At 44.8% G+C, this 23,162-nt stretch overlaps 1 protein-coding gene across 1 annotated transcript in view; it reads right to left on the bottom strand.

Annotated features, from left to right (window-relative positions):
• UBAC1 (UBA domain containing 1) overlaps nt 1–23,162 on the bottom strand; it is an 819,245-nt gene that overhangs the window by 543,506 nt on the left and 252,577 nt on the right. Inside the window, exon 6 of the mRNA XM_069609556.1 lies at nt 2,844–2,952. Within this exon, the coding sequence (XP_069465657.1) occupies nt 2,844–2,952 (109 nt within the window). The remainder of the gene's footprint in view (nt 1–2,843; nt 2,953–23,162) is intronic.

Below are 23,162 nucleotides of genomic sequence, written 5' to 3' on the forward strand. Positions count from 1 at the left end.
GGGGTTTCCGTCATGCAAAAAGGAGTGTGGAAGGATTCAGAGGCGTCACCAGGCGTTGAAGGCGAGACACATATTTACACTGTCATGTCAGACAATAGCGGGTTGGCGTCACTTTCGGCTCGAGGGAGTGTAGTCGGTCCAAAAGAAACCGTGGGCTGATCTTTACTCACATGAACAATGGAATTCGTGAATAGAGATCCGAAGAGTTCCTCATTAGGCAGGGGAACGTTTCTGATGTCGCCTTGATATTAGGAGGGCGTGGAAGCGCTGGGGCATGCGAGAGAGAGAGCTCTGTGCATAGGTTTTGGCAAAGGCATTAAGAAGTATGCCAAGAGGTGGGTGTTTCGGCATACCTGTCGTTAGTCAATAAGGCGACATGGAATGCGTGACTAGGGGTGAAAAGGAGCCAATTATTAGAAAGCTGTAACACTCAGAATGAAAGAAAAAAACTTATATTTGAACAGTAGGAAAATTGCAGAATAGCTAGAACTAAAAGTGAAAAGCAATAGATACTAGATCAGAGAGCGGGGCACTGCACTGCACCGCCGCGGTCAGCAGTCAGTACTCGGTGGTACTCGGGTTGGTGTGCGGCTGATTTTATAGAAATCACGTAGTTGTGGGCGTGGTTACATGCAAGAAGAGACAGATATAATATATTAGCGTATTAAACTTTATTAGGAGATCCAACAATGAAAGTGAGGTTTCCGTAGCTTGGCAGGCAGAGTTCTGTAGCAGTACAGCAGTCAGTAGCCGGTACAAATTCCATGGTATAAGATGCGCCTTTTCCTTATTGCCAACCTTTTTCCTATACCATCCTTTCATAGGGTAGAATCAAGGGGCTTTCACAAATGCCAGGATCTTTGCTTTTCCTAGACACGACCACTCTGACCATTCTGCCCCTCTGTCTTCCTGTTTAATTTCTTTATACCTTTTGTTTCTCTTTAGATGCTTCCTGCACCCCTTTACTTCTTTCCTTTCAGTGCACACTTTCCCTCTTTTTTCCTTTCCATGCACACTTGCATCTGCTTTTCTGTTTCCTTCTCATCGGGCCCCTGGCACCTATCCTTGCCTCTTCTCATGCCCCCCTCTCTTTTCGGTACGGGCCACTCGCACCATTGTGTTTCTTTCCACTTTCTTTCACTTTCTATTTGGATTGAGTATTCTATTTGGATCCCGGGAGGATAGCTCAGGGGAAACGTGCTTGCCTTAGAAGCAAGATGACAGGGAGCACCACAGGTTCGATCCCTGGGTCAGCGCTTAGAAACCTCTGGGTATTAAGCACTCTATAAATAACCTATCATATCACATCATAGGTCTTTTGCTCGCTTTCCACTCTGATCTGCTTTTCTTGCTTTCTGCTTTATTTGTGCTTGCAGTTATGCCTTTAGCATTCACGCTTTCTGCCTTTATGCTAATGCTTTCAGCTATGCTTTCTGCTTGGCTCTGGCTTTCTGCTTCTGGCTTTCTGCTTTGCCCTCAGCCTTTCCGCTATCAGCCTCGCTCTGGCTTTCTGCTAGACATTCCGCTTTTATGCTTTCCTTTCTTTGCAATTCTGTGCCGCTTTTACAATCCGTGCCCTTCTCCCGCTCCGCTCTCATCCGAACACACTCTGACAAGTTTCTCTCACGTTCCCCATGAAACTCACTGGGCAGCGTCGCGGAGAGCGGCGGTTCCTCCTGGAAGCGCGGGGTTGAGGTCAGTGTCTCACCACCTGCACCTCAGGCCCCCTTGGGGTCGGCACTGGCCCCAAGGGAACAAGCACTCTTCCGGACCTGGCATGAAGAATGCAGGCAGTGCTTCTCAGGCTCCCTGGAGGCACATATCCCTCGCCACGCTACAGCCCACAGCACTGGGCTAGCATCTTTGCACGCCGTCCTCCTCCAGCCTGCAGCTCCTTCTTCTCTCCGCTACTGGGCTCCAACGGTCCAGACTGCATCTCCAGCTCGCTCATTCTTGTGTGTATGACCACACCTTTTATAGTGAACGAAACTGTCAAGGAGTCAAGTGTGAGTATTTACTATATTGTGACTATTAGTGGGACAACCGGAATTCTTTCTAGGGTAGGTTTCCATTAGTTTTCCCCATTTTATTCCTATGGATAATCTTTACTAATCTTAGTTGCCTCCTCCTTGTCTCAGTATTTGTTGGGAATGGGGAGGGGGAGATTGTAAACACCCCAAAAAAGCTGAGCGAGAGTAGGTTAAGGTGTTTTCAGGACTGGGGAAATACCATGTCTCGCCCTCGGGAATCCTCCTCCCAATCCCCTGTGACCCAACACTCAGGTGATCCTCCCTTGCTTGTCCACCTGAATGGAAGATCCTCGGTGGGTGGGAGAATACTGTCAGGTTTACTACATTTGTTGATAGCATACAATGGTGGGATACATTTTTACTTCTATACCAGAGTGAAGGAAAAACACTGCCAAACATAAAAAGAATATGGCATGCACATAACTATGCAGGTGAGGAGGGAGGGTAGAAAACGTTTTCCACGCATCAACATGGCAGAGGACCACTTGGTGCCCAGGGAATATTCTTTTGGATTTCAATTCCCCCTCAAGACCTTGTTCAGGTGGGTAATCCCCTCAAAAATATCAAAGCCCTCCAAAAGCACGTACCTATATTTGCAAGGTAGACATCATCTACATACAAGATAGGATTGAACTAATTTTGTCATTTCATATTTTATTCACATTTTAGATTTTCTTTCCAACTACTGCATGAAATAGGATACCTACGTATTTACTGGGGAAAACAACTTATCAGAGAAAAAAAAAAACCTAGGAAATACTGCCGGTATTAAACTTTCTAATCAGCCATAGGATTGTTGTACAAGGTACCCACTGATTAATCCGGAGTGCTTTCATAGCTCTGCTCTCAGGAAACCCCATTTCGGTCAACTGTCGTAGTGCCGTTTCATCAACTCTATCATCCTCGTCTTCGTCCAACATGGCTGTAGTAAAAAGGGAAGAAAGAGAGGGAGTTAGCAAAAGAATTAGCAAAGGGGAATTTGGTAAATTCTTTACATGTATAGGTTTTCCATCTCGGTTGCCAATGCTATCATGGCCCTGATTGATTAACGCTGAATGTAGTGTACTTCTTTCCCAAGAGATTGAAAGACTGTTCTAGCTCTAGGATGGATCCCTTAATTTAAGGACTAATTGAACTTAGAAAAAAATGCAATCCCACTCAATTGTAGAATGCAAATACATTGATAGTGCTAGGGGAACATTTTTCATTAGATGATAAAACTATACTACGGAGCGTACAGGCACCCCACCCACTAGTGACATCCTGAAGCTCTATGAATGCCACACAACCAGATCACCTCTAGAAATGCCACACACAGGAAAAGGCGCTGCCTAAAGACATTCCTCCAAGTGGCATTACCACCATTATTCCATTAATCACTCATCTATTCTGACCACCAGTTGATTCTAATCAAGCAGTTTCTTTCCTTCCACATATCCTCCCTCCCTCCCTCCTCCTAGATACGGTTAAGTTTCACTCCAATAAAAAAAGCTTCCGTCTGCCAGCTTCAACCAACTGTTAATTTCAGGCTTCCAAAGGAATTCATTGCCCTGCAATACTACTGAACAATGTCAGAGACACTCAACTCCACCATTATAATTATGCCTGGCCCCTTTAAAAAGGGAGTGCTAAACGACTACATGAAAGCCGGTTGTAGATTCCCTAATACAGCTCAACAAAAAAACCTGAAAAATGCAATCAGCCGCCCACAATAGCTCAGGCTCCGCTTGCATTCTGAGCAAGCCAGAACCTCACACCACCACAAGGCCAGTTTAAGAGCTAAACAGGTCCAGTTTTCCTCTGAAGTCAGTAGTGAACAAGCTCCTAAAGCTGGTTAACATGATGTAGAGTTTCATAGTACCGACGGTTCTGCTTTAATAATCTCTCAAACACATAAATGCTTGACAGACTTTTTAGTTTTAGAAAATAAATGGCTAGGATCAAATAGGTCATAGCTCATTACCACAAGGGCTGGCCCTTGGATTTGCAGGGACCTGGGGGCAAATGGTGTGTCCCCCAAACCCCTTTATTTGCATAAATAGTGACATCAGTGATATTACAGAAAATGATAATATAGAATGAATCTCCAGTATGCAAATCATAGAAAGTTACATTAAAAACATGTTGCCGTGAGTAAGGTGGGAGAGCAATAAACTGACGTCTAGTATATGAAGTGCTGCGGGTCAGAAAAAGGAGGTAGATACTTTAAGGGCATTCTACAGATTTTTTATGAAATCTTATAGATACAGCCTAACTTTTGCTATCGCTAAAGGGTTCACTCTACCAATCTGAAACACCTAAGGGTCCTTGTCAGTCACCAGGAAGTCATCAAATAAAAATGTCCTCGGTCCACACCGAACTCTACCTGAACGTACCACTAAGATAAATTTAGACTTATCCAAGAGAAGATCCTTATTCTTTTGGGTTGCGGAATTCTTCAAAAGTCTGGATGAAATGTCTCGGTTTGATCTTTTTATAATAAAAAATGGCTATCTCCTCCATGAGTTCTTAATTCTTGGACAACATTCCTGGGGTGTGTGCTTTCTTTAAGGATACGTTATGGCCAATGAGTCTTTACATACTTTTGCAAATCTTGTCTCTTGTTTTATAGTCTCTCAATTTGCCCTTGATTAGATTACCTGGGACTTGATGCCCTTGTATGTTGTCTCCTGGGATCTTTCTTTAGTGTTTTCTCTTTTATTCTCATACTTTATTGGTACTAGGATACCGTATTTCTTAAGACCCGGCTTTGGGTCGTGTTTTCTCCAATCTTCCTCTCTTGGTTTATGAGACTATATGCCTTCCTCACAGTGTATTTGTCTCCAGTCTCTCTCTATTATCCTTTTGGTATTCACTCTACAAGCTCTCCACATTGCCAGTTAAACTTTAGTCCGTGTGTCTCTTCTTTGGAATTATGGCCAGTTACATTCTTCAAGAACATTATTCTCCTCACAGGGTTGCTGTTTCTGGTTATCGACTCTAGACACCTTTCACATTGGTAACTTAACAATTGCGTTCTTTGACTTTATGACTGGGGTGAGATGTTTCTTCCCCGGTACCCTCCCGCTTTTCCATCCTCCCCGTCGGCTTTAGTCAGCATCCCAATCTCAGCTTCCCCTTAGGCTGCTGCCTTCTTCGGACGCAAGCAACAGGGGGGCTCTGCTCACTCTCAGCAGTGATGTAGGCGTGCAGTCACTTTGCTCACCACAATCTGCTTGTAGTCATGCGACCGCCAGGTCATGGACACTTCTCTCTCAGGAAGCTGTTTGCCCAGTGCTTTGCTCGCCAGTCTCTCACTTTCTTGATACTTGCCTGTGCGAAAGTCACTCCCAGTGAGGTCCCATTTGCCCAGACCCCTAAGGAGGATCTTGCAGAGCGGGATCACCTCCCTAGCCTCAAAGGGGGTGGCTCTCCCTTGGGGAGAAGAGACTAATACTGTTGATAAGTCATGTGGAAATATCAGGAGTGAGACTTTTTTAATGTAGAAGACTGTCATGACCCCTGCCCCTGGCCCTCACTGGCAAGTCAGCCTTCCAGTTAGGGCCAGGTCAAAGGCATTAAAACCTCAGCCAAGACTCTCTTGGAGGCAGTCCTGGCGCCTTTGGCCTTTGGTGCCAGGCTCATAACCATCATGAAGAACAACATTAGAATGGGACTATTTACTTGGGACTATTTAACTTGGGGGTTGAGGGGGGGGGTTCAGCCAACATGGAGGCACACACATGGCTCAGTTAAAAGGAACTGAGCTATGCGGTCTAGTCTTTTGGGTGTGGCAGGCCTGGGACTATGTTACCTGGACTACTTTGGGTGTGGCAGGCCTGGAACTATTTTACCTGGACTACTTTACCTGAGACTATTTAAACCACACCCAAACAGCAGACCATGCTTTGCGTTATTCTGCTGTGGGCAGCGTAACGCTCAGTGTGTCCAGTTCTTGGATTCCAGCTTACCTGAAACCAAGGACCTGCAGAGAGAGAAAGGACACTACGAAACTTACCTGGAACAGTATCCTGTCTTCAATCCATCGCGGACTTCAGTTCCACTCACCTGAAGGTACGAACTCCATCATCCGGCACTACATGCATCCTGGAATGCCATAACCTGGAAAGAGGAGAAAGAAAGACAGCATTTACTCACGTTTCCTCCTGAATTAAAAAAGCCACACAATTCTTACCTGGGTAGTCATCTCCTGGTCAGTGTCATTGCTGGAACATTATGGCGATCGGCGAGGAACATCGCAACCTGCAAGGAGAGAAAAGACACAGGTTAGCAATATAAAAGGCGAAACAGAGCCGCGCATCGCGCATAACTCCCCGGACAGCATCGCGCACACCGCGCTTTCGCCTACCGGTCCATGCTCATCTTCAAACTGCATGACAACACCAAAATACCTTTCCATACCTAAAAGGAAAGAAGCAAGACATTATTATTCTAACTGAACGGAACATAAGAACTGCATATAAAGACTGTAAAGCAGCAAACCTACGGAGTCGCAGCAGGCCTGGATTCCCACAGGGGGGCTTGCACCAGTGAAGTAACTTGGTCGCTGCTCGCCCCCACATCTATGCGCCCCTGCCACGAGGAGCAGGACGGAGAATCCACCTTTTACAATATTAAGGTGAGGAGAAGGCCCAAGGGGGAGGAAGGAGTTGAGGCCAAGGGAGGTGGGAAAACAAGGACAATCTGGTACTGAATCCAGCTCTCCTATATTGCAGACCCATCTTTAACCAGAGGCATTACCAAGGGACCGGGAGAGGGTTCGAGAGTGCAAATCATCCAACCAGGGCTGGGTGGCGTCCCTGTGGATACCAGGTGAGCGTAACAGAGACAGTGTGAGCTAAATACCTAAAAAAGACTTTATTTTGGCAGATAAGTCATAGTGAGATAAAAGGATTTGGTCGGGATCACACACTTTGGTTAAGTGGAGAAGCAGTCTGCAATTCAGGAACCTGAAGACATCTCATCTAAGATTTAAGTGGTAGAAGAAAAATGTACTTACCCCTGCTAATGTTCTTTCGACTAGATGTCCCTCCCACGTATTCCTCATTGTAGATTTATTCGCAAGTCTGCTTGCAGCTTCGGAAACTTTTTTCATAGTAATGGGTGCTGTGCATCGTCGAGTCGAGGCCCTCAACGGCCTTTGTCCTGTCCTCTGCCACGACATTGATGCTGGTATAAGTAGCTTGTGCAGAGCCCATTGCCTTAGTTTTAGTTTTTCCTCCCTATGCTCAGCCGTCTTAATGAAATGATCCAGATGTTGAAACAGAGGAAGGTGTAAAAACACTGAAATTATTGGCAAGATAGAGGAGAAGGATGGGAGGGCGATGAGGAATATTTGGGAGAACATCCAGTTAAAAAGAACATTACCTTGTGTAAGTATTTGTTATTCCAATGGAATATGTCCTCCCACTTATTCCTCACCTTAGATAGAGGACCTAACCTCAAAACCACCTTTTCCTTAAAAAAAGGTAGTAAAGGGTGGTTTAGAAGAAAGCTTGAAGCTCAATCGCTTTCAGAAAAATTGTTAAGTGTTAACATTCTGATCAGACAAGAGTGTGAGGGTTCAAATGGTGCCTCCATTAGGTACCTCACCACCAAATTTAAGTCCCAAACCAGTACAATAAATGGAAGCGGGGGAACAATGTTTGTTAATCCCTTTAAGAATGGAATTACAATAGGGACCTTCAAATTGGAACCCTCATTCAGCGAACACATAAAAATGGAAAGCGCTATTAAATAACCCTTTACCATGAATACCTGAAGCCCCTGATGGGCCAGATGTAGCAAAAAAGATAATACAGTAGACAGTAGAGGTTTTGCATGTAAAAAGGATCAATACCTTTATCTCGGCAGCGATACAGAAATTAGGTTGCTGGTCTTCTGGCCTAGAGCAATACTTCTGTTACATCTTCCGTAAGATACCAATCTTTGTATCTTATCCTCTCAGAAACCAGGTGTGAAGGTTCAAAGTAATGATTTTAAGATGAAGGAGACCCCCCCCTCTTGTGAGAATAAGTCCTCTCTTTGGGGAAGATGAATTGGAGGGCATATGGCCATCTCTAGAAGTTCTGGGAAACACGTTCTCCTGGCCCAATCAGGATCATGGATTTCTGAACTGCCTCAACCTCCTGATGACATGAGTAATAACGGGGACTGGTAGAAAGGCGTACAGAAGTGCTAATTCCCAGTCCACTGCAAACATCTCCTAGAGCTCTTCTCTGACGAAATTCCCTGGAGCAGAATAGATCACACATCCTGTTGACACTGGATGCCAACAGATCCACCTGAGGGTTTCCTGAAAGGGCAAAGATCTCTAGAAGGACTTCCTGAGTTCATGGGAGATAGTGATCTACCTGCTCAGAGCGTCTGACGATTTGCTTTCTTCTCCAGCTAGGTGAACTACCAGTAGAGGGATTCCTTCGCTTACTGACCAAAATCAGAGCTGCATTGCTTCTCTGCACAGAGGTAGTGACCCTACACCCCCTCTCCGGTTGAGGTAGTAGATGGCCAATGTGTTGTCGGTCATTATCAGGACAGTTTTCCCCTGCACAGAAGGCAAAAAAGCCATCAGCGACGGTCCGATTGATCTCAGCACTAAAAGGTTGATGTGAAGTTTGGACTCCGACAGACCAATGATTGAAAGGTCGTTCATTTGGGCTCCCCACCCTGTGAGGGAGGCATCAGTCACAATTGTCATCTCTGGCCATGGTTGCCAAAAATGTTCTCCTTTCATCATGTTCTCCCAACAGGCGCAGCAGAGGAGATCCTGTGCGACCTTGTTTGGGACCTGAAGAAGGTCAGTCATTCTGCCAGAGAAATGTGACCACTGGGATCAGAGGGCCCACTGAAGGGACCTCATTATCAAACGGGATTCTGGCACCAGAAGAACGCAGGATGCCATGAGGCCGAGCAAGAATGTCGAAGGCCGGAAGAGACTGGGCAACTCAAACATTTGTACCATCTGCGAAAGATGTTGAGCCCTCAGCTCGGGGGGCGAGGCTTTCCCAGAAGAAGAGTCACAGACCACTCCAATAAACTGAAGCTTCTGAAATGGTGTCAATTGAGACTTCTTGAAATTGAGGGTGAAGCCAAGCCTGTGGAGGAAGTGGCAAGTATGACTGAGGTGATCCAAAGTCTTTTCGGGAGAACAAGCTCTGATCAGCTAATCGTTCAGGTAAGGGTAGATGTGAATCTCATCCCTCCTTACACTTTCTGCCACCACTGCCATGAGCTTGGTGAAGACCCTAAGAGTAGAGGTGAGTCCGAATGGCAGGACCAGAAGTTGATAATGAGAAACGCAAAATTAGAACTTCAGGTTCTTTCTGGGTTTGTGATGAATTGGCACATGAAAGTAAGCATGCTGGACATCCAATGACACCAAGGAATCCTGAAGCCCAAGGGCCTGAAGGTACTGCGAAAGAGTTAACATCTTGAACTTGTCCTTCCTGAGGAACTTGTTCAAGTGTCTCAAGTCGAAGATGGGTCGCAGTCCTCCGTCCTTCTTGGGGATTAGATCTCCTGTAGGAGGAGCGCATCCAGATCTTTCAAGGCTTGGCTCCGGAGTACAATCTGGGGGTCTGCTTAAAAAGGGGAGGCAGTAGCCGTGAGGGGCCTGCAGTGCCCAGGCCCCAGAGGTTATACCCCACCAATTCTCCAAATGCTGATTCAGCCTGCCCCCCACCACAGGCCTGTGAACCAAGGACTCAAAGAGGTTTTGGGGTTGTTGCTGAAGCAGAGGACAAAGAAGCAGAGGCTGAGAGAGTAGTTTTTCCTGCTAGTCCTCTAGGACCACGGGGAGATCTTCTTTGTCCCCTCTGTGCAAACTGGCCTCTTCCTCTAGCAATTGAGGAGTAGAAATGAAAAGGCAGACCCCTCTAGCCATGGAGAAGACCCTTGTGATTGTTGAGGCTGGAGTTTTGCTGCTCCCAGAGACTTTGCTGCAGCCTCCGATGCCTGTACTTTTTCTAGGCTCTCATCAGCTTTGGAGCCGAAAAGGTGTGAGCCATCAAATGGCTTGTCCAGTAATCTTGACTGGACGCCGGGTGCAAAACCTGATTTCCTTAGCCAAGCAAATCTTCTGGTGACAGTACTCGCTGCCATAGCCCTGCTAACTGAGTCTGCAGAATCCAGACCAAACTGGAGAGATTGACACATGGCATCACTGCTCTACGTGAGGTGTAAGGATGACCTGAAGAGTCAGGAGTGGGGAAATCTGTGTCAGGTGAGGTGTCTAAGCCACTACCATCTTTCAGAGTGTCCACAAGATTTTGAATTCTGGACTCCTCCGAGATCATTTCATCAGGCAATTTGGGAGTAGCATACTCAAAGCCAAAAGGCACATTCTCATCCTCTTCCGCCTCAACCCCATGCTCTTAAAGAAATCAGCCTTAGTTAAAGGTTTAAAAGACTGACACTTTGACAGAAGGTCTTGAAGTCTTTGAAGACGCTGATGGTGTCAAAGGCGCCAATGGCTTAAAAGGGTTTGGTGGTGGCACTGGCTTCCATGGGCCAGGTACCTGCTCCTTTATAGGAGTCAAGGAGGAAGGCTTAGATTTTAACTTCTGTCGAGACGAAGACTGCTTCGACGAATGTAGAGGAGACTTGCTCCCCGTCTCTGTAACACAAGAGTAGTGATCTCAGAAGATATCGTGCCAGTCTTAAAAGGCGCAGTGGGATCTGAAGCCTTCTTGGGCTCTTGATGGGGCGCTTGGAGCCGTCTACTGAAAAACTTCCAGCATTTGGAGACAAAATTTCGCATAGCCAGCAGAAGACGCCGACTTGCTAGGAAAGTTACCCAGTTTGTCAGGAGAGGGGCCAGACTAAGAAGGCCATGACCAAAGGAGTCACTTCTTCGTCTTTTTGTGAGAAGAGAACGAATGTCGAGATCTGGGGACCGAGCGCTTAGAATATTTGGAGTGCTTTTTCACAGGGGAAACCTCCTAGGAGTCGTCCAACGACTTCTTCTTTGAAGGGGTAGTAGAAGGGGCCTACCTGCCACGGGTTTCCCCTTCCTCTCCCTTAAGGCCTTCACCGTCTTTGACTGACAGGAATTGCAGTCGTCGACTCTGTGGTCCACATCCAGACACCACAGGCAGATCCGATTTGGGTCCGTAATGGACATTTTAGCGCCACAATCGGAACACTGTTTGAAGCCGGTCTTCGGTGTAGATATTTTCGGCGAACTTCGAAAATGTTGAAAATACGCAGTGAGAAAACACTGAGGCGATGAACCATCTGAAGTGTGACAAACGGAATTGAAGCAATGGGCGCAGCGTGGGCTACTTATACCAGCGTCAATATCATGGCCGAGAACAGGACAGAGGCCGTCATGGACCATGACTCGACGTCGCCCTTTAATATGAACAAAGTTTCCAAAGCTGCAAGCAGACTTACGAACATATCCAAGATAAAGAATATGTGGTAGGACACAACCCTTTCGAAATATTTGTATTTTATTTATTTGTAAAGCGCAACCTAGCCCTGGGGCAACTGGGCGGTGGTCTTACAAGTTACACAGGCATGAAATATACAGGCAATACATAAGCCATAGATATGGCACACAGTATGCATGATTTACAGGTAATCTTACAAGTTACACAGGCATGACATATACAGGCAGTACATAAGCCATAGATATGGCACACAATTTACATGAATAACAGGCAAGAATTTGCAGGTTGTATAGGCAGGAGTAAGCGAGCAATACATATGGGCATCGGTAAGGCAAGGAGTATGTAGCAGATATATTGTATATAATTCAATACAGTATATAGTATAGAGCAGTTCTTTAAGAGGTGTTGAGTGAGCATGGGATGTTGAGAGGATTATTTTAGGAGAGCGGACTGGTTGATGTCCTGCTCACACAACCAATTTTTTACCTTCAAGTGGAATTGCGCGAAGGATGGTTCTTCTCTAATGGAGATAGGGAGAGCATTCCATTTCTTTGCCACAAGAACTGGGAAGCAGACTCCACCTGCACGTTGTTGGTTAAATCATGGGACGGAGACACAATGCGTTTGTGCGGTTCTGGTAGGTCAAGTCGAGGTGTGGCGTGAGAAAGTGTCAGAAAGGTAGTGGGTGCCTGGTTGTAGAGACACTTGTGAGTGAGGGAGAGTGACTTCAAATATATCCTTTGCTTGATATTAAGCCACTTTATAGACTGTCTGGTAGTTGTGATATGTTGTTTTCTAGGAATGTTGCATGCCGATCTGACGGCATTATTTTGCATGACTTGCATTTTGTTGATATTCTGTTGAGATGTGCATAGGTAGAGCGCATTGCAATTGTCAAGTTTTGATAAGACTAATGCTCTTGCTACTGAAGTGCAGTTAGTCGATGTTAGGTAGGGGCGATAGGTCGTGATAAGCTTACAAGTATAAGCCGTGGAAGAGTCTAAGGCGTTAATTTGTCTCGTAAGTGAGAGTGCAGAGTCAATGTAGATTCCTAGCGTTTTTACACCCTTTGCGACTAATGATATTGCCGTCTATGTTAAAGGAGGTGAATATGGTCCCTATCTTGTTCAGTTTGGTTGGAGAGCCGAGAAGGAGTAGTTCGGTCTTTTCATCGTTCAAACAAATACCGTGCTTTAGATAAGTCCCAAGTTAGAAACGAGACATTCTTTGCTACTCTCTTGTCGACTTGAAATCACTCCTGTTTACATTATGAACTGTCAGAGTATCCTAAAAAATGTTGCTGACACCTTTGAGCTGAAAGAAATCCGATCTGATGATTAAGATCAAATTGAATTTCCTAACCAAAATAACCTGGGTTCTGCTCTAATATGGACTCGTTCCTTAATAATACGTAATATCATCTGCGCAGCAAGGGATGCTCTGTTCAACCTGGGCTTTTTGATCTCATCTAACACTGATAGGAAAAGTCCTTTAAAACCTTGTCTCAAGACTACTCAGAATTCCGTTTCTCACTCTGTTAGACAAAATGCTCCTGAATACAAAGAATATAGTCATATAACAAGAGTACAACTAGAACCTGAGAATGCTAAAGTGACTATCAGTTATCAGCTGGAACACTCGAGGATTTAGCCATCTTATTAATAACCCTCGGAGCATTCTGGGAGAATATGATCTTATTTTTCTCCAAGAAACTTGGCTGTCCAGCCCCCCGGTTTGGAATATCTATGACATTCATTTGGAACCTGCAATACGTGCAGCTAAGGGTAGACCAATGTCAGGTTTGCTAACTGCCACTAATATCACAACTAACATGCATTTGTATACTCTGCCTGCTGTCAACCCTTTCATTCAATGCTCTTATTTTTCTGTTAGTTCCATTAAAATAGCATGTATCAATACCTATTGGAACCCCATGGGCATTTCAACTTACCTGTTCCTTAAAAACATGACAACTTCAATGGAGAAAATTATCCTGGAAAATGGTATCACTCATGTCATTATTACAGGTGATTTGAATGCACATCTTGTAAATGAGAACTTGTCTAGAAATCAGGAGCGAGTAAAATTGTAGAACACTTTTGCGAAAGCATGAAATTTGGTGATGTTGAATGGCACAAGCATGGCTGACTCTCCTCCTAAGCCAACTTGGTCTAGATGAAACCAGAGCGCGATCATTGATTACATCTTTGTAACTAGAAATCTATTTGATCACACATCAGAATTTGCAGTGAAAACATCTGAATACAGTGATCCTAGACCGCTGACCTTTAATCTGACCATGACATCCTCCCCATGTCCACAGAGACAATGGCATCAAGGTTCGGTGGAAATAAACAACTCCTTGAATCGATTAAAATGGTCAGAAAAATCACTTGTCCGATACAGAAATCATCTAAAAAGCTATGATCAAGCAGGCGTGAGCACTATACATGCAAACAATGTAGCGCCCTATGACCTAATGCAGCTGTATGCCACTTGTAAGAATTCCAAACCAAAAATCCATCTTGATGCTGATAACACTGTTTGTCTAAGAAAAGCATTGTTCAGGAAACAGAAACGACAAGCCCGGACAGTACCATCGGCTCTAAAAGATGCATCCTTGAAATCTATTAAAACAGTTTACAGAAATTGGATGAATGAATACAGATTATTCAGACAACAAAAAGAGGGAGAAAGCATGTTAATGCATTTCCAAAGTAAAAACACTGCTCAAATTTGGCAAATGCTCAATACGAACCGCAAGGCTCCACAATTAACTTCACAGCTAAACGGTGTAACGGAAAATGACTGGATAACCCATTTTTCGGCTATCTATGCTGCTCCAAAGCAACAGGATGCTTTAAGTCTTGAGCCAGTCATTTTCGATGTAAAATTAGACAAAGATGACATTCGTTATTACATCAACACAGCTAGCATGTCTCGAGCCCCTGGTCCGGATGGGCTTTTGAATGCAATATTAAAAAATAATGTTGATCTTTGGGGTTCAATCCTGTACACTTTATTCAGCCTAATCTTACGTAATCAAGAGCTGCCGAAATCCTGGACCCATTCAATCATTGTGCCCATCCACAAAAAAGTTGATCGACAAAACCCCTTGAGCTATCGGCCCATTGCACTCTTAGATGTGCCAGGGAAAATTTTCTGTAGATTGGTCCTGCGTGACTTGAATGCCTGGTCACTAGCAACTCATCGAAGAGATCCCTTTCAAACGGGATTTGTTTCTGGTTTGGGCACTTCAATAAAATGTAACATTACTTAACACCATCAAGTCTTCATGTACCATGCGGAAGCATCCCCTTTACATGGCCTTTGTGTACTTCCGCATGGCTTTCGACTCAGTTGACCGAAAGCTCCTTGTGAGAAAGTTGATGAATTATGAATGCCTAGAATCACTGATAAAAATTGTGAGCCTTCTGCATACAAATACGTCTATCCAAATAAAGTTGAACATGGAAGGCCTCCTTTCTAACATCATTGTAACCGCTACAGGCCTGAAGAAAGGATGTATCCTTGCTTCGACACTGTTCAATCTTTTCCTTTTGGACATTGCAGGCGTCTTTGCATCAGTCATATCAGACTCACCAAAGATAGAAAACCAAACAATATCTTGGCTACTTTATGCAGATGATTTGGTTTTAATTTCTCAAACTCCGGCAGGGCTACAAACTCTACTTGATGTACTTGATCATTATGTGTGCTCAAACAATTTAACGGTGAATAAAGACAAAACCCAAGTAATGATACTAAATAAACCGAAATCAAATAAGTATCATTGGTCTATTGCTGGTCACAATCTACAGATAGTCTCAGAATACAAATACTTAGGGATGATGTTCAATAATCTGAAATCAGACAAATCGGTTGAAATAACAATATTAGCAAAACTCACTATGCTAACATCTCAAGCAAAAATAATTCTGGCTAAACTCTGCAAGTTTACATGCATCCCCATTATGTCCTTTTACCAACAGAAGGTTTTACCTGTGATTACCTATGGGATGGAATCTGTGCTGCCTAGAACGCAGGTATTTTGGAATCAACTAGAGGCAACATTTTGGAAATCCATATTCAATCTACCAAAAAGCACCCCCACCATGCTACCAAGGTTTGAATTGGGGCTTCTGTCCATACATACTCAAGTCACCTGGAAAATTTGCACTTTGTTTAGAAAATGTCTTTTGGGTGTTTCTAACCCAAATAGCTTAGCCATTCTAGCGAACCATCTGTTGACTTCAAACCAGGTATTTCCATCAAACTGGCGTAATCATGTGGTGAATGCCCTTGTCAATGCAGAAATTTCAATTGATCTATTGCTGACGAATCCATCCAGAGCAAAGATCAAGCTATATCAGTCTGATTGGATACTCACTCAAGAGAAATGCACGAAAACAAAAGATTTTGATAGGAATCTCTTTGGTCACAAGAGATTCCGCACAATGGCTGATTATCTTGTGAAATGTCCATCCTCTTCCCTAAGACAGAAAATTCAGAGATTCCGGCTTAACTTATGGCCGGTAAATGAGATTCTGATCAGAAGAGGCATAGTGAAAAAAGATCTAATGTATTGTCGCTTTTGTAAAGACGCATCTTATACAGAAACTCTTCGCCATATTATTACACAATGTGAGACCTTTGTGTTAAACCATTTGAAACTGGCTAAATGTATGAAATATAAGTACAATATAAGATCTGATAATGAAATGTGAGCTGAAATCTTTAGCACCAAAAAAATGTCAGTTAGAATTGCAACCATTAACATGCTTGATGTTGCTTTACCGTATGAACGAAAAGGTCATTTAACTGCCAAGTGAAAATGAAGTTGTAATTATGTTTCTGTTGCTTGCCCTTTTTTTTGTTCTCCCTCTTCTAATTCACAGAGGATTGTAAAGAAACACTTCCCTTTTAAACTCTCTATTGAGATCTATGCTTGTTCATTATGTTTTATATATGTAAAGGATGTGAAAAGATCGATTGTATTGTACTAATGATGATTTTTATATATATTTGTAAAGTTGAATTTTCAACTAAACCAAATAAAAATAAATAAAAAAATTAAAAAATACTGTGCTTTGCCATCCAAATTTGTATAGTGCTGTAGACATTGTTGAGTGTCTTACTGTCTACAATGTGGTCACCAGTGATAGGTACGAGTATCTGGGTATCATTCGCATAATTGGTGTACGTGATACCCAGGTAATCAAGTATATCGAAAAGAGGCTTGGCCTATTGTTTGTAAAAGGTCTTTTTATGTATTGTTATTTATTTTATGCATTTATAAAGCGTGCAACAGCCCAGGGGCATTGCATCGCTGTTACAGTGATCACATACATTTGTTACAGGAAGATGGAATATACATTCAGTTAAATTTGATGTTAGTTTTTGAAAACAACATCTGAATGGAAGGCACTGCAAAAATATGGTGATTGTATCTTGATAACTTTTTAAAATTATATATAGATTTGGCCATATTGTTGAAATTAGCGATACACTTCTTTCCGAAGCTACAGATAACACAGAAGAGGATTATTTTGGCTGTCAAAAGAAAAATTCCAAGCAAGTTCCAAGGATGTCATGTCAGAGCAGGGATTGGCACATGGGCAGTCAGGCAGGTTGCACCTACTGCAAGATTGCCTTATAGTGTAATAGAGCCTATATATAAGTAAGAAAAGTTCCAGGTCTTCAAAAACACAATTAACAGGACTCCACAGTCGTAAAAAATAAAAAAAAATAAAAAAGGAGGTGTGGGATAGAGGGGACCTATATAATAACTGCAAAGTGACTGCCTACCTGGGGGAAGAGCACATTGTTGCACCCGTTCGCCTTGCCATGCTCATCTAAATCACTGGTTGTGGCAAGGTTTCCGTCTCCTCTCCTACTGGGCTCAGGCTTGATAATGTGCATCTTGCAAAATTAGCAAGTGCTGCTAACTTCAGAATTGGAAGGAGCCTCATTAATGGACCACCTGAATCTTGGATGGGGTGGGCAGGCCAAATCTATTTTGGGGAGTAGCAGAGGATCCTACAACAGAATCCTGCAAAGACAACTCGGATAGATGTTTAGACCGTCGTGTAACTCATATGGCTTTTTTCCTATTCCTCCTGCAAAATGTGTTGTTTCGACCTGGGGATGGTATGGGTACAGCTCCCTCACGTTACTCAGTGTGGGAATAGCTGCCCCTGCAGCGAAAATCAAAAGCTGACACCCATTCATATATGCACAGTAACTGCACATATCTGAAAGTGAAATATACACATTTAGTTCAAATCGACCTTTTCTCTTAGGAGAAGGTGCACAAGACAAATGAGCATTTGCCTTTCAAAATAAATAATCAACTTGGAAAAAGAATCCAAGAGAGGAGAATTTCCAATCGCACATGGCTTTGTGGCACCTTATGTGGATTACACATGTCAATTATCTGTTAATATTTATCACTCAGAATGTAATCAACGATATATCATGTATATACAATGATCCTTTATTAAATTACTTTTAAAAAGGAATGTTTTTATTGAGTTGAGCATTGGTGGCCTCACCTTAATCTAGGAGAGCCCTGATCTGATCAAAGTAAATAAAAGTAGCCCAACAATGTACAATTAAATATTCTGAGGAAACCAACATCCAAACAGGAGACATGTGCTTTAATGACATTTTATGTGGTATTGTGGGTGAATGGCTGCACTGGAAACATGACAACCTCAGATGAAATCTTAGGAGCCTAACACTTGAGTAAGCAAACTTTTCATGATGGCCTCAAACACCCAAACAAGGGTTTCATCCGAACCTCTGAAAAAAGTGAGTGGACGCTGTCCACTCAGATGCATCCTCGACTTGTGCCTTGAAAATCAGCACATGGCGAGACCCAAAGAAAATAACCCCTTCAGTCTCCAGGACGGTAATCTCTCCTGCCACATCCTGGACAACTAAGTATGACTCCCTTTCTCCTGTAACCCTCAGGTATGGCTCAACAATTCTCTATTTTATGAAGATAACTTGAAAAGTGCACACACCAAAGTAAAGTACTCACACAAATATCTAAATTCTTATAGAAATATGCTAGGCAAAAAGTATACAATTGTGGCCTTATTCCCGCCACCTTGAATGTAAGACTACAAATAACCAGAATACAATTCAACAGAAGGCAAAAATGCCTTTGGATTTTGAAAATCTACTTAAAGACTCATAATAAAAGAAAATGTGTGAAAAGGTAACCAGTATGAGTTTTAATGTTTGACAAACTCATGCTTCATATCTTAAGTGAGAAAAATGTAACATTCTACCCAAAATAAACGCTTTTTGGTGCGTTAAATAAGATCAGGGGAAAATAAGGCAGATTTTTTTAAAAGTGTTAATGTTTTTATTTTTCTGTAGGTCATGGATTTAGGCAGCAAATTGGTGCTTTTATTTTCCTGTAGGTCATGGATTTAGGCAGCAAATTGGTGCTTTTATTTTCCTGTAGGTCATGGATTTAGGCAGAAAATTGGTGCTTTGTGTGGGCATTCAGAATAAAAATGTCCCTTTGCAAATTTTTTGATAAAACATGTTTTATTATTATCAATTGGTTATATAACATAGACAAAACAACCAAAACCAAAGGGGAGGAAAAAAAGAGGGACGAGGCAGCTACATTTAATGGGGCCGACACGGCCCGTCTTACAGTAGTAGTATGTCTTGCATCACCATTCTCATGGAATATGGTTAGAGTTCCCAGTGTAAGTGTTCAGAGTAACATCCCCTGAGTCCATATACATCAGGGCCCTCCCTCCTCCCATGCCGCCCATATTTTAGAGGCTTTGTTGGGACAGCCTCTTGCGTTATAGATCCTTCTTTCGATCATAGCACATGTTTCCATGTCCAGTGCCCATTGCTCCAGTGTCGGAGAGTCCGGGTCTCCCCATTTTTGTGCAATATTGCGCTTGATTAGGGCGGCCGCCGTATGCAGTAACAGTTCTTCCCATTTATTCAATTCGTGCTCCCCCGGTACTCCCAGGATTAGGATCTTCGGGTCCATTTCTATTGTTTTGGAGAATATCTGGGCCAGCTCCCGACAACAGGCCTCCCAGAAAATTCGGATGCGGGGACAGGACTACAGAATGTGAAAGAAGGTCCCCTCCTCATCCCCACATCTGAGACAGTTCGGGTTCGTTGCTTTTTTACACCCAAACAGTGCAGTTCTAGGATAGTACACTCTATGCAGTATTTTAAGTTGCACCAGTCTGAGTATCGAGGAGATGGCGGCTTCCCGTGGGTGCATTAGTACCCAGATCCAGTCCTCAGGGTCGACATCCCCTACATCTATTTCCCACTTGGCCTTTAGACCGGTCAGCTCAGGAGTCGCGAAGGATGTGATGGCATTATAAAGTATGGATGTGCATTTGTAGGGGTTATATTCAGGCAAAATGTTGCGATCAATAGGTGAGCATTCCGGGATATTGTCCTCCGTCGATATGTGGACTCTTAGGGCGTGGGACATTTGTATGTGATGGTATCTCTCAGTGTCTGGGAGCTGGAATCTGCGTTGTAGGTCTGCAAATGGGGCAAGATTCCCATCTTTCAAGACATCCCCCACTTTCTGAATCCCAGCCCTCACCCTGCACGGCCAAGGCTTGAGTTTTGCAATTTCCCTCAGATTGGCGTTTCGCCATAGGGATTGCGCCGGTTAAATTTTGTTCCCCCACCCCACAAACATGTGTACGTTCCTCCAAGTGGTAATAATCTGTGTCTTCATGGTTAGTGGGGGGAGGGGTTTGGTACAATAGTTGCAATGGATCGGTGTCATGCATAGCTCCCACATCGGCTTTGATATGGGGAAGTTCCCGGTCTCCGTGCAGTAGGTCATTGACAACCACCAGTTGGGAGGCCCACTAGTAGGTCTGAAGGCGGGGCACTCCGATCCCACCCTCCCAGACCGACCTCTGAAGTGTGGCCAGGGCTATACGCGCTTGTCCTCCGCCCCATATGAGCTCCCTAAAGAGGGTTTCCACCCGGCCAATTTCAGCCCCCAGGATCTGCAACGTGGCGTTTTAAAGGACATAAAGGAATCGCGGGAGAGCTAACATTTTAAAAAGGGCGGCCCTACCCATGAGGGTCAGGGGGAGAAGCTTCCAATGTTGTACATCATTAGAGAATCGGTCCATGATCGGTTTAAGATTGTGCATGCTATAACTGGTAAGATCTGTTGTTATCCAGATCCCAAGGTATCGGAAGCCAAACTGTTCTATGTGGTATGAGCAGTCAGATGGGTCGGGCTGATCCCCCCCCCCTCCTTTCACCGGGAAGAAAACAGATTTCTTCCAATTGATCTTTAGACCGCTAAATTCCCCGTATTGGACAAACATCTGGGTCACTATGGGGCAGGTTCGGACAGGCTCTCCCAGGTATATAAGGAGGTCGTCCGCGTATAGGGATATCCAGTCTTCGTGTCCCTCTGGCCACCTGAATCCCATCCAGGATGTGCTCTCACGAAGCCATATGGCCAATGGCTCTATCGCAAGAGCGAAGAGAAGGGGGAGAGGGGGCACCCCTGCCGTGTACCCCTGCCCAATCGGAAAGAGCAAGAGGTCCACCCATTCACCTTGACCTCCGCCCGGATATTTGTGTACAGCAGCTTCACCCATCCCAGGAACCCCTCCCCGAAGCCCTTGCGTTCCATGATCTCCCAGAGGCCATCCCATCGGACCGAATCAAAAGCCTTCTCAAAGTCGATTGCTAGAAGAGCAAGCGGGTTGTTAATGGTGGGAGCCCTCTCTAGCGCCAAGTGAAGTCGACGCAGATTCATTCGGGTCGATTTGTGTGGCATAAAGCCACATTGATCCGGGTGTATTAGGGCATCAGCTACCGGTTGTAACCTGTTGGCTAGGAGTTTGGCAAGGACCTTAGCCTCGCCATTGATTAGCGAGATTGGCCTGTAGGAGGCACACTGCTCCTGGGGCTTATCAGATTTAGGGATGACCACAATGGTGGCCTTACAGAGGTCCTGCGGGAGGGTGCCCTGTTCCCCGGCAGTCAAGAACATTTTATGGAGAGACGATGTAATGTTGCCCCCCTCTAGCCCCCCAGCTTGTGCCAGGTTTCAACTGGGAACCCATTCGGGCCCGGTGTTTTCCCGGTCTGCAGTTGGGCTAGTGCTTCGGCCACCTCGGTCTCCGAGAGGGCAGAGTCCAGACTCGCCTTTTGCTGTACTGAGATAGTCGGGAATAATATGTCATTAAGGAGGGTTGTGTCCGGCCGCGAGGTCGGGGCCCGATAAAGTTTTTCATAGAATTGGGCAAAGGCCTTGGCTATCTCTGCATCCGATGTGCACCTTTCACCTCATGAGGTGACAATCTCGCGAACGCAGCGTTGTCCCTCATCCCTTTTCTCCAGCCAAGCTAGCATTCTGCCGGCTTTGTCCCCATGCTCATAGATTCTGGCTCGAGAGTCCCAATGGGCTTGTTTAGCGTTGTCCAATAAGAGGTTTCGGAGCCGCTCAGTGGCTCGTTTAAGGGAGAGGTGGGTCTGTGGGGATGGGTCAAGGATGTGTTCGTTCTCGCATTGGGTCAGTTCACCCTCCGCCTTCGCTATGTCTTGGAGTCTCTCTCGCCTCCTGTTCGCCACCCAAGAGATTAAAGCGCCCCGCAAGACTGTCTTATAGGCCTCCAAGACCACCACCGGGTCCTGTTCTCCGTTATCATTAATTTCGAAGTATTCGGTGGAGACTTCCGTAAGGTGGTCAATGAGCTCCGGAAAAACCCAGATAGTAATTGTTTAGTCTCCATGTTCTAGGGGGGGGGGTAAGAACCCTGTGTGCGAATCTCCACAAGTAGGGGTGAGTGGTCTGAGATGCCCCGGGGAAGGAAATGGCCCGCCCGTGTTCTGTAGAGATCTGTGTGTGGGACAAAGAGTTAGTCAATCCTGGATAGGAAGCCGTGGGCTCCAGAGTGGAAGGAGTACCCCTTGATGTCCAGGTGTAACTCTCGCCATACATCACCCAAACCCAAGGTGGACACAAAGTTAAACAGCTTCGTAGGGGTGTCCGGGTTGCGTTGTCTGACATGTGTACGGTCAGTGGCATTGCACATGACATCATAAAAGTCTCCCCCCAGAAACAACTTATCAGGTTGGTGTTTACCTATGAGGGTAGTCAATTCTTCCAGTAGCTCCTGCCCCAGTCTGGGTGGGGAGTACACTGAAGCAAAAGCGACCCTCTCGTTCCAAAGCGTTCCCAGGATCAACGCATAGCGGCCCCTAGGGTCTTGTTCCAGGCTTTGAATGGCAAAAGGGATGCGTTTGTGTATAAGAATGAGAGTACCCCTGGATCTCATTGTGTATCCCGCATGGAAGGCAGCCCTGTAGTTTGTGCGTTGGAAAGGAGCACAGTTCGATCCCGCTAGGTGTGTTTCGGATAGCAGGGCCACGTCGGGGCAGTGTCTACTGAGTATTTGCTTAATCAAGCGCCTTTTAAATCGCTGAGCCCATCCCATTTACATTCCAGGTAAGCACCTTGAAAGACTTGGGGCGTTCAGTCGGGATCGACTGGAGTTGTATGGATGCCATCCATAAATCGGGATAAAGGGTTGGGCGGGTGTTTCATGAGGAGGGTATCCCCGCTAATGGTGATGTATTGTGGTGCGTGCCTGGAGTAGTGAATATTGTACTGTCTGGACCATTGGTAGCCTCGTTTTACCATGAACCTCAACAGACCTTGGAGCTTGCAATGGCGCATTGCTCCCAGGGTAACAAA

Source organism: Ambystoma mexicanum, chromosome 8 (genome assembly GCF_040938575.1).
Source record: "Ambystoma mexicanum isolate Mex_15411 chromosome 8, UKY_AmexF1_1, whole genome shotgun sequence".
NCBI classification, from domain to species: domain Eukaryota; kingdom Metazoa; phylum Chordata; class Amphibia; order Caudata; family Ambystomatidae; genus Ambystoma; species Ambystoma mexicanum.